The sequence below is a fragment of the Nymphalis io genome, chromosome 10 (assembly GCF_905147045.1).
Source record: "Nymphalis io chromosome 10, ilAglIoxx1.1, whole genome shotgun sequence".
NCBI classification, from domain to species: domain Eukaryota; kingdom Metazoa; phylum Arthropoda; class Insecta; order Lepidoptera; family Nymphalidae; genus Nymphalis; species Nymphalis io.
Window position 1 is genome coordinate 157,726 of NC_065897.1, and position 12,487 is coordinate 170,212.

The 12,487-nt window shown below is 36.1% G+C and overlaps 1 protein-coding gene and 1 long non-coding RNA gene across 2 annotated transcripts in view; one reads left to right on the forward strand and one right to left on the reverse strand.

Moving 5' to 3' along the window:
* LOC126771233 (1-phosphatidylinositol 4,5-bisphosphate phosphodiesterase classes I and II) overlaps positions 1-12,487 on the reverse strand; it is a 76,705-nt gene that overhangs the window by 20,752 nt on the left and 43,466 nt on the right. The window contains exons 7-8 of the mRNA XM_050491007.1: positions 11,465-11,647; positions 5,485-5,747 (exon numbers count right to left, since the gene is read on the reverse strand). Coding sequence (XP_050346964.1) covers positions 5,485-5,747; positions 11,465-11,647 — 446 coding nt within the window. The remainder of the gene's footprint in view (positions 1-5,484; positions 5,748-11,464; positions 11,648-12,487) is intronic.
* LOC126771383 (uncharacterized) lies at positions 7,609-10,019 on the forward strand. The gene is made up of 2 exons (XR_007669530.1): positions 7,609-7,675; positions 9,456-10,019. It is a non-coding gene; the product is annotated as an uncharacterized LOC126771383 (long non-coding RNA).

The following is a 12,487-nucleotide window of genomic DNA, read 5'->3' on the forward strand; positions in this document are numbered from 1 at the left end:
CTACTTACACAATATTCTCTTGTAAGTTAATTGATTTCCACATCACAAGTTCTCAGGCTTTACGATTTTTTCCACTTTAACCACAAAAACTGTAGTTAACTTCCACATAATCATAAATTACATCTCTGTCTAAGAATTAATAAAAGCGTTCGACGTTCCTATCGGTAGTTTTTATAATTAGCGCGAACATAAAAACAGACAGACATGGCGGGGTACTCAAAGAATATATAAAAATACATATTTTTTTTGAATAGGAAGGCGGACGAGCATATGGGCCACCTGATGGTAAGTGGTCACAAACGCTCATAGACATTGGCATTGTAAGAAATGGTAACCATCGCTTACATCACCAATGCGCCTCCAATCATGGGAACTAAGATGTTATGTCCCTGTACCTGTAATTACACTGGCTCACTCACCTTTCAAACCGGAACAACAATACCAAGTACTACTGTTTTGCGGTAGAATATCTGATGAGTGGATGGTACCTACCCAGACGAGCTTGCACAAAGCTATACCACCAGTAATCCCCCGCCCCATCTTTGAACGGGTAGATATATTTTGGATAAGATTTTTTTGAATAGTGAGTGTGCGTCTACATCTCGAAAGGAGTAACTATGCAAAATTTAGAATCAATCGGACCTTAAGTTTCGGAGATCGCTTGATGAGTCAGTCAGTCTGTCGGCGTTATTTCTATTTCATCTTTAATTTTACCAAAATGCAAAAACTATAAAAGTCTTTTAGATATTTTTTTTTATACAAGAGATAAACTCACAAAACACGTAGGTAAACAAAACCAAAGTGTCCCTGTTTACACGAGATGGCACACGACCCACGACACATGGCGCAGGCTGTCTCCGATGACTCATTGCTTGATCAAACGCCAAAGCGGACCCGCACATTTCAAAGAAAATGAGCTTTAATGGAGTTGAGACGAAATTGATTTCTATTATTAGAGAGAGAAATGTCACACCTTTAACGGTCCCGACTCTAATTAAAGTCTATTTACCACGGGACAGGTCAGGTGTGGAGTCAGACAATATAACGGAGTATTCGATACCGACTTCGAAATACATCTATATAGAATTTATTCTCAGACTCGTTTTATAAAATAATTTCAAAAGTTTTCTATAATAAGTCGTTAATTTTCTTTTACTAACCTGTGATGTTAAATAATAATAATAATATCATCAAAAGTTCAATGTTTTAAATAAATAAAGAAGTTGAATAGACTACAAAGGTTGAGTGATTGTTTGTTAAATAGTCTAAATCCGAGTATATAAACATTATAAACATACTTTATGTAATTTGCTTCCTGAAATAAATGTTTACTCAAAATATAAACCGCCTAATTGTAATAAAATATTTTACGACATAATGTGAAGGTGTTTTACGAGCTCGCAATTTTAATAGCGTTTGATGATAATCTAATAATACCTGCCCCCTGTAGGCGAACGTATATCTTGTAACACGTAATGTTATAAGTATATAATTATGTATAAGTTAAGATAAATTTAACATTTGATGTTTTGGACAACTACAAAAGCATCAGCGTTAAACGTTAGAGATTATCTTCCCTTATAGACTAGGCCCTCAATGTGTACACACAATATAAATGAATATTAATTATTCAAGGAGACAAGGCGAAGGGCGAAATTATTATATGTTTATAGATGACAGCACGCCTTATGAACGAAAACAACATACAGTGGGTATATCATATATTAAAAGTTGTGAACGAACATGACGTCATGAACTGATTCTTTTCTTAACTGAACCGAAGGTAGTTTTACTTTGATTACTGAAAAGTAAAAATAGATTTGAATTTACTAGAAAGTAAAAAAAAAATACGCACTTGCACACACATTGAGTGTGTTTAGTGTTTAAGAGCAGAGAACTGTCTATTTCTTCACTTTAATAGTCCGATGGGACATTCGATTTGATCGGAAATAGATCGGATACAAGACCAAGCGGGTGCTTTCCGTGATACGAGAGTGTAACCCTGGCAACTTCCTAATTCCTTAATAGAAAAACAGAAAGTTTATATCTGCCCTATCCAAAATTTTCTATTGGAAGTTTGGACCTCGCGATCTACAGCTTTATAAGCCACTGGAGCTATGAGGTAGGACAACTTCATTCAGATTTGCGATTAACTAAATAAAAATTTGGTTTAAAACCAATATAACGCAGTACAGAGCCATTAAATATCATGATATACCCCCGGACACCGTCCGCTCGTGCACACGCTTTTTTCTGATTCTCGGTGTTTTAATTAACTAAGATGTATAATTATAGCGAAGTTAGGAGCTGCAGATATACTAAAGATGATGCAAAGTTTGATGCTTCCTTAAGAACTTAAAATTAACTCCCTGGTGGACATGGTTCGAAGTTTAGAGTCAAAATTTGATTTGTTAAATGCAAATATTGAATAAGGGCAGAGTTCAACAGTGGGTAGGATGATCGAAGATAATGATAATAATCGGACATATCAGAAGAGCGAGAGGCAAACGACGTAATCTTCAGAGCAGCACCCAACTAGACAAACAAAAACGAGTGCGAAGATATTGACGCGATGAAGACGTTGATGTCAACTAACGACGACAACCGAGCTATGACGAGAAGCGGCGAGGGCCGAGCAGTCCCCGACGATTTCCGAGTTCGGATGATCATCGATCCTCCGAGCATCGATGCGCCGGCGGCGACACCGTGCGGCGATACAGTTGAAGCTATCGGCCGCCGTCGTTTTAAATCAGCGCATAGACAACTAACTAATGCGGCATATTCATCGGTGCGTCCGGCACCGAATGAGTTAAGAGATGTTAACGAGACGGAGCAGTGGACTACAGTGTGCCGGCGTAAAATACTTCGTCCAGTCATTCAAGGTACGGGCGAGGTTGACACACAATTAATAGGAATAGAAAAATTGCGTACTATCCATCTATGGTCACTTCAAAATGATGCTACTTCCGAAGTCGTACAGGAAGTCGTGCATATAAGATGCAGAAGAAAAAACCTAACACGTATGTTGTGGAGAAGTTAGATTTAAAGCATAAAAGGTACGCTTCATTTGTAATCATAGTACTAGAAAGTTTATTTTCGTTTTTTATGGAGGCGGAAAATTGGCCCCCAAATACGAGATTGAACGATTTTTTTCTTAGGAGAAACACCAGCGATCTACGACAAAATTAAACATGGGTCAAGTGAGTCTAGTAAGGATAGCGAGTGTTTAGTGTTATACTATCAAAACGTACGTGGACTACGCACGAAATTGCACCAACTAGCTGCCGAAATTAGTGCTTCGCAGATTGATGTATTTTTATTAACGGAGACATGGTTAACGTCGGGCATTTAAGAAGAGGTTGTGCCCCAGGGGTAAAGTATTCAGAGGGCAGACCGGCCAGGTTCAAAACGTGGTGGGAGGATTTCTATCATAGCAGCTCCACGATTTCAGCTTAGACGGATCACTGTTACGAATATGATATCGACGGGGTGTGAACTAAATTGTGCAGAGTTATATATACTAAAACATCTATTAATTACTCTTGTGTGAATTTATATTACGCCAAATACGGACGAAGATAAATATTTGATAGTGTTTAACGTTATTGAATCGGTTTGTGAGAAATTTGAGAATGTTTTAATATGTGGGGACTTCAACATGAATTCCACAAATGTTAATATTAACAACAACTTCGAATATTTACTGGAGTTTTGTGAACTACAGCAGGTAAATAGAATTCTTAATAACTTCGGAGGGTTACTGGATTTGGTTCCGGCCATTGCGCCGTTGGGCGATGTCTCTATGCACCGGGCCACCGATACACTCACACTGCCAGACGCTTACCATCCTCCTATCGATAAAGTAGTTGTCCGCAAGCTAGAGGCAAACAATAGTATTTCGTCAAGTAAACAGTTTATTGATGTTGGAACCAGCACTGAATGGGATTTCAGAAGAACTGATTTTTATACACTGTATCAGAGTTTAAAGCTGTGGCATCCCGATACAGCTGTGGCAGAATTTTATGTTATTCTCAGTAACTGTTTAAATAACTGTGTTCCCCGTAAACCGCGTAGGGCAATGTAACCTCGGTACTGTTACGCTGTGTGGTACTCGCCATCAACTAGGCGCTTCATTAGATTCAAAGCGCACTTTCATCGTTTTTTATAAAAAAACCTTACATTGTAAATTCCGTGTTAAGTTTTCCTATTATAGCGCTCTATAATAGGAAAACTAGTCAAATTAAGCATTAAAGCGGACTTCCAAATATATAAAGATCGGTTTGAGAAGGATATACGATTTGATCCGTCGACGTTTTGGGGTTATGTAGCGTCAAAACGTAATAAAGGGAAAAAACGGAGACCTATTTTAAATAATCGGAGATCAGTACCAGACAGCGAATGTGCTAAGCTATTTGCTGAATACTTTAGATCTGTGTATTCAGATAAACCACCTAAGTTAGATGCACAAAAAAGGTGGAACAGGCTGAGGTGTCTAACCGTCGCATCCATATAGGGTCTTTGAGTCTGGCCGATGTGAACGGCAATACACATCCCTAGGTTTTGTTTTGAGGCAGTCAAAAACTCTTGAAAGTGATGCTGTGGTCAAAATTTTGTACAACTGTTTCGTCAGAAGCACGTTAGAAAGTAACTCAGTTATTTGGAGTCCACATGAGGTGAAATACAAACTCATGGTGGAGAAACTCCAAATGCAATTGTTGAGGTGGCTTTACCACTTAATTACCAAGCAATACGGATTCTTCGTAGGGTATCCTTATCTTTATTCTAGTTTTTTTGTACAAGGAATGTCAGGATCAATTCCCTCGAAGTGCGATGACATATGACCTTGCTAGGCTATTTCTTCTAGTTACTCAGGGGTACTATTTTCAATCCCTCAGTGTCAAAAAATAAAAAAAATAAAAAAATACGCGCGTTGACTTTGCTCAATAATGTCCTAGCTGGAATCCAAGCCTCGACTTGTTTAACTGCTGTATTTCGCAAAACGACAGCGAAATACATACAAAATGTAATAATTAAGTGAATAAGTGTATTAATGAAGTAAGTAAACGCTTTAGGTTCAACCTGTAATGTTTATTTATATTTTGTAAATAAATAAATATGTAAATAAATGTGATAAGGCCATTCTCCTTTCGCAGCCGCCAAACGACTGAAGTGGCTCTGCGCACGCACGCCGCGTACGCGCGCGTCAGCACGTCCGTAGCGCACGTTACGCGATCAACGGAGAATTAACTACGTCGATTTGGTTAATTCCAGTCGTGGTTGAACGTTATTTTAATCATATAGACAAAGCGCAGCTACGACGCATTTTGCTTTCTAATGAAGCAGCCACGTTACTGCAGAGCTAAAGTCCTGTTTCGTCATTCTCAGAGTGAGGACGGTTTTTTTTGATGGCACAGGCTGTCATTTATCCATGTTATAATTCGTATCAAAGCAAAACTATTACAAAATTTAATATTAAAATCTCACCCGGTTCAAGTGGATGCGTATCTAACGCTTTGTCGAGCAGCATTTCTCCGAATATATCTCTACAGTAGTTGGCGATTTTGGCCTGCTGGCGCGGGTTGCAGTGGTTCTCGAAGCTCAGTATGACGGGATAGTCGGACGTCTTGAAGGCGCTCTCGGCAATCGCTTCCAACACTTCTTTGGCGCTGATTTCTGGGACGAATGTGTAGCCATGAACGATGACGGGCTCTTCAGTTCTACCATTCCAGAAGTCCAGCTCCACGCACCTGGCAATATAATTAATCTTTTTAAAGTTTTTAATTAATTAGTATGTTTTCATTTAATTTAAATATAAATATTATACATTTGAATTTAATTAAAGTTGTTTTTAGCAAATATCACGTCCTCATTGTTGTACATAAACGCAAATCTACTAAATATGTACGGTTGTGGTAACTATCGACGATTTTCTTTTTCTGCCTTCAGTAACTCTTATTTGTAAAGTATAAAAAGCAATTATACTTTGCAAATAAATACATCGACATAGCTACATTTGCTATTTCACTCAATTATATAAATACTAAAATCAATATACGACTTTTTATTTAAAAAAAAAAAACTCTTAATCTAACGAAGTAACCTACGTTCATCCAATTCGCTGTCACTGAGGCAAACAAGTCAGACGCAGTCGTGTCCCGTGGTACGATAAACGAGAAAATTCCCGTAGCATCTAAACTACTGTTCCAAATCGAATATCGAAATGTCATGAAATAGACATTCAAGTTTCCCATTCAACCGCCAACAAGCTACGAGCTACGAGTATTGACAACTTGTAAGTATCAGCTTGTATTAGAAACATCCAATTCCAACATTTTGATTAAAATCCTTTAGATTAGCTGTTACTTATTTTGCCAAGTTGAAAGAAATTCCCAATGTATTAATTATAAGAAATGTTCTAGTAGTTACATTTTCCTCTTCAAATGATTTTTCTACCAATTCTATAAAAAGAAAATAAAAAGCAATTTCGTAGTAAATAGTTTCAAAATAATGTTAAACAATATTATCTCAATTTGCCAAACTAGAATCCTATTAAATGTAAAATTAGGCTTTACCGTCCGGTAAAGCTTTACTACACGTAATAATACACGTAAATAGGGTTTCGTTTTGCAGCTCCTGTGCTGGAACGCTATACGTCCTTTACTTTAAGGTAAATTTAAGGCTTATTATTATTACATTTACAAGAAGATCAGAGGAACGCACCTTGCCGGGTCGGCTTGAGGGAATGAGATATCGAGAGATATACCTTAATGCAATATTTTTAAATGCTGGTTTAAATAACATGAAATTTCGTAGCCAGAAATTATATTAGTGTGATAAATTGTATTAGTTACAGCAACACATAACAACTGATAATTTCAACAAAACTTAATAAACGTTAACAAGACTAATCACAAAAAAAATTTGATAAGATACAGGTTAATTAAATAATTCTGCCGTGTCAGTGTGGGTTGGCTGGTGGCTTCAGTCAACCGATTCCTTCGAACATATTTTACATCTATTACTGCGAGAGGAATCTTTTCAGATAATTGTTATTGGACGCTGCAGATTACTTTTGCTATATAACATTGATAAATATTTAGCAATTAATTGATTAAAATATGTATTATAAAATTAAAACAACTTTTTGCTGGCATGCATATATGAACTAAGAAAGAAAGAGGGTGACGTAGTTATTTTAAGAAATTTGGTTCGCTTTCCTTTACCAATGCCGACCAACCAATAGTTTCGTTCCAAATAATTAGATACCACTGTTTTCCTTAAATTTAAATTAAAGTCACCTAAAAGTTTCAGTTACACAATTCGTCCTAAAACGATAAAACGACATCTCTAAAGCGTCGTCTACCCATCAAAAGCAAATTTCATAAAACTTTTACATGGCATTCCTCCGATGTAATAACGAGCACAAAGGGGAACATGAGGTCGCGGCTAAAACATCAAAAGCTAATATTCTAAAATCAAAAAAACGTTACGAAACCAATAAATATCGGTACACGATAAAAATAATATCGGACAAGCAGTTAACGCTCGCATAAAAACCGATTCAATAAAGCGAGCCAGTGTTTATGTTTACACCGCCGTCGTCCGCAGCTCACCGTTCGGTAACGTGTATTTATATTAATACGTTACGACATTAAAATCGCATTATATTCATTTCGTAAGTAATAAAATTAAAAGATAACTATACTGATAACGGAAACAACGTGACTGCGAACATGTGCACATGCTCATAACGTTAATACTTTAAAGAAGAACGTTTTGTTCGTTTGTTTGTTTTCAGATTCACGTAAACTACTGATCAGATTGATATGCAACCCTTACGTTATGTTAGTTCATAGTTTCAGGTCGGTCATAGGCTTGAGTCCGAGTTAAATATTTGTATTTTTTTTTTTTTTTTTTTAATCCTGTAAAGTCGTTTGTCTTGTTTCTGAGGTCAGTCCGGTCGTGTCAAGTTGCCATGCAATAGGATTACGTGGGTGAGGAGATAGTGTCCGTGTTTGTATTTGCGCAAACACTTGTGTCGAGCGTCTCATGACGGCCACGTTTCTTTATCGACTTTTATATTTTATAGGAAAACCTTAATAACCATTTGCGTTCAATAAAAATGGAATAAATAGAACGTTAATTTGATTTCAATGTATTTGTCTCTGTCGCCCAGTGTAAAACCTCATTAAAATAAATTACATTCAATTTGAGAGATATCTGTTAGTAATAACGACTGTCACACTTGAGTTTTTGAAACATAAAAGAAGATAATTAAAAATAAACGCATTTCTAACTTTTAATTCTGTCGTTTTCATTCAGCAACTTTGACATGCTATAATTTTATTTTATTGGCTCACACATATCGAACCCAGCATAACAAAGTATTGATGTTTGCCGGAAGGTGCGCCATGCATCATACCGGCTAAAAACCTACGACACCGGCAGTGAAAATAACAAAATATTTGCTTCGATCGTTGGTAATTATATCGACCATCGATATAAATACCAACTTGTTATTTCTTATCTAAACGTTTGAGTCGTTAAAACGATACGGTTACAACGATGTAATAGTAATTTATTGAAGCAATGTTTGGAAAATTGGGATCCGGTGAGTAAGAACTACAAAACAGCCTGTTGTTAACGTCCTTGACGGCTTGTAACCTTAATGAAATTATCTCGTTTAATGCTTAATTTTCTCGCAAAATTGATGATGATGTTGACGAATTTGATTAATAGTTGTTTACACGAAATGAAAGTATAGTCCATCATATTTCCTGGTGGTTGGTCTCTGTGCAAGCTCGTCTGGGTAGGTACCAACCACTCATCAGATATTCTACCGTAAAACAGCAATACTTGGTATTGTTGTGTTCCGGTTGGAAGGGTGAGTGAGCAAGTGTATTTACAGGCACAAGAGACATAACATCTTAGTTCCCGAGGTTGGTGGCTCATTCGTGATGCAAGCGACGGTTAACATTTGTTGAAATGGCAATGTCAATGGGCGTTGGTGACCACTTACCATCAGGTGGCCCATATGCTCGTTCGCCTACCTATTCAATAAAAATAAATAAATCTAATATATAAAAATCTCGTGTGTTTGTGGTCGAACTCCTCCGAAACGGCTCAACCAATTTTTATGCAATTTGTTATGTATATTTGGGAGGTATGAGAATAGGTCGTAAAGTATATTTCATACCGCTAGCTAATAAGGGTGTCCCTATCCAGATTTTTTTTTTTTTTAGATATTTTTTTATTTGTATTTTATATTGCATCAAAAAATACATATAACCCCAAATTTTCATCCACCTCACCCATCCCTCAATTTTGTTATCACAATTTTAGTAATTTTGTATGAATAATATCAAAATAATTACTTATAGTGAACCTCAATCCTCATCGAACTTTCGTCTATGTATTATACAACAATTTGGTCTATTTGTGTTTGTGTGTTACAGTGAAAAATGTCAGCAAGACACAAGGAGCCCCATTTGGGCCGTCGAACTAATAAAGCATCAAGCATGCCTAATAATAGAGCAGAAAGAACAGATAAACCAATACAACAAAATAACGAAAATGTGCGTGTGAGCATGTCACCATTGAACGGTTTGCTCACAGGCACATATCAAGTAGCAAGTCTGTTCCTGAAGTCCATTCGCACACGAAAAAAGGCAAAGGACTTCGTTCCTCCCCGGGTCTCTTCTTCCCCAACCGTACATTGTTTTATTGTTATCGTTTTAATTTACACGGGACTTATATCGTGTCTTCATCTCAATTTTATGGAGGAAAGTCAAAAAACCCAAATAGTAGCAAGTGTAAATAATGCAATCTTGAAAAATAAGTTATTAAATCATGTGAATTCATTCAAGTATATATACATTACATACATTAAATATACACATGATTCGAGAGTTTACTATTGACAGTATAATTATATGCGCAGTGTCAAAAAAACTATCGAAAGAAAAAAATATTAATGACTATTATTTATCAAGCAATTATAACAATATTTTTTATTATTAGATTTTGTTTTAATTCTTTGAAACCTTTAAAGATATTTTTGATGTTTAATTTATTGTTAAAGGGTTTAAATTACTTTGACAATATTCAAAATAAAATCCTATAGCAATAATATCATTATTACGAATCAAATTTAATTATTACATGCAATAAGTAAAACTTAATTCCATTTGAATTCTGTTACCAGCGAAATATTTAGCAGTAATTCAATTCGTCTGTTTTAATAGAAACTGTTAGTTGCTATTAATTGAATCGATTGAAATGCAATAAAAAGACGCGGATGCCTTACTGGAATTATAAAAGGATTAATTTAAATTAATATATTAGGAGTCACGGCAAAATTAAAATTCTCGCACAAGAAGAAAAATCATGGTGATGGCTAACGAGCGACAGCGAAAGAGCCAGCGCCATGTTTATCCCATATTCTTCCGCCAAACAGCCATATTTAATATTGTTGTGTTCCGGTTTAAAGGGCGATGGAGCCAGTGTAACTACAGGCACAAGGGACAATTTAGTTCCCAAAGTTGGTGGTGCATTCGCGATGTAAGGAATGGTTAATATTTTTATAGTGCCAATGTATATGGGTGGGGGCGACCATTTACCAATATTATAAAGGAAACAAATAACGGACCACCTTTACAAAAGTTCTGTCTAATAATGTGGGACGAATGTACGATGAGCCACCACTCATACACAAAATCCGTAGACATAACCTAAGAAAACAATAATAAATAAACACATGAAAAAAATCTCAGGGTGATGCTTTATGCATATATGTATAATGACAAATAATAAGTTGCAAGGCCAAACGATGTCCGTTTGTGGCTAAGATTTGGGCACACCGTATTTATCACAAGGATAAATGTACGTGACATGTTCACGGGTGGGCAAACCATTGAGCTTATTTGTGTTAGTTAAAGACGGACTGATAAAAAACATCGTACAATCAATTGCTCTTCGAAATTAAATAACTACTTTAGGATAAAAATATATTACTTTTTTCACTTTATATTTAACTTTTAATCAAACAATGAATATGTCCATTACATTAATGAAATACATTGAATTTTGAAAATGAATGGTTGATGGTTGTCGTCTACAGCGCTTCTATCCTTTTTCCGTCATAGATCCCATCCCCACACACTTACAATAAATACGTTACTTTTTATTTAAAAACCAAAATATTCATAGATATAATTTATATGGCAGAACAACGTTTGCCGGGTCAGCTATATATATATATAAAGTCTTAATAGGATTTTTTATTATTATTCATTAAATAAGTGACAAATCCAATACTTAAACACATGAAAAATTTTACAGGGTCCATATATGGGCAAAGCCGGCCGCTTACATCAGGTGGTTCATTTTATCATTTACCCCTGAACATTGTTATCGCTCTAAAATGTAGCAATGTTGTCTCCGACATATGGAATTACGTAATTACCTGCACCCCGCTAAAAGGCCCTGCCTGTAAATCTCCACACTCGACTTCCCCGTGATCTGGTGGCCCGTGAGGTAGGTGTTGTGGGAGCTGTTGATGAAGTAGTGGGCGAGCGGCTGGTCCATGTCGTCGCACAGGTCCAGCTTGTTCGGCGCTACTATTGGATTATCTTCCGACATTAGAAACCTGTAAGAATTTACCTTGTTAGGAAATTACGATATGTTGTAGATAAATACAAGTTACAAGTTGCAATTAGGATTTAACATGCTTGCCTTTGAATGCAGATGCAAGTTATCAAGTAGCTTTTACTATTCAAATCGAGTCCAAATATACTTTATTCGAGTAGAGTCTTAAGAGCTCTTTTGAGTCGTTATTTACAAGATTATATTTATATCGATTGTTGTAAAACCGATTCACATTGTGGATCCTGTCGGGACTCGGTAAGAAGCTCTATAGTAAAACCAATACTAAATAAATAGACGCCTTTACATAATCTTGTAGTGTCTCATATGCCATATGTTTATTGAAGATTTTTAAGAGAAGATTTAAATATATTAGTTGACAGAGGTATATCCATTTACCAATTACATATCCATAATCATTAAATTCAAGACGACGGAAGCCGAACTTCCTCAACCCCGATTGCCTAGTTTACTCCACCACACTACTCCAATTCGGAATACAATCACTAAAGTTACACGTGTTTCCTCCCTTAGCCCTAGGGATATAACATTATTTGAAAACATCCTCAACAATTGCAAAACGGAAACAGAACACAGCTGCTCAAATAAGCATTTATTAATAGACAATGAGACCAGATGGCTGAGAGTATAAGACTGTACAGATTATGAATCAAAAGTCCTAGTTTCTAATCCAAGCGAGTTTAGTACATTTATCATGTGTTTCATTTTGGTGAATACAAGCAGTATTTTGGCGAAGGAAGATTTGATTATTTTGGAATAAGTTCTAGAAGACGTCGCTACTTACAAGAAGACTTACATTTGTTAAGTTATAGCCAAAACAGCT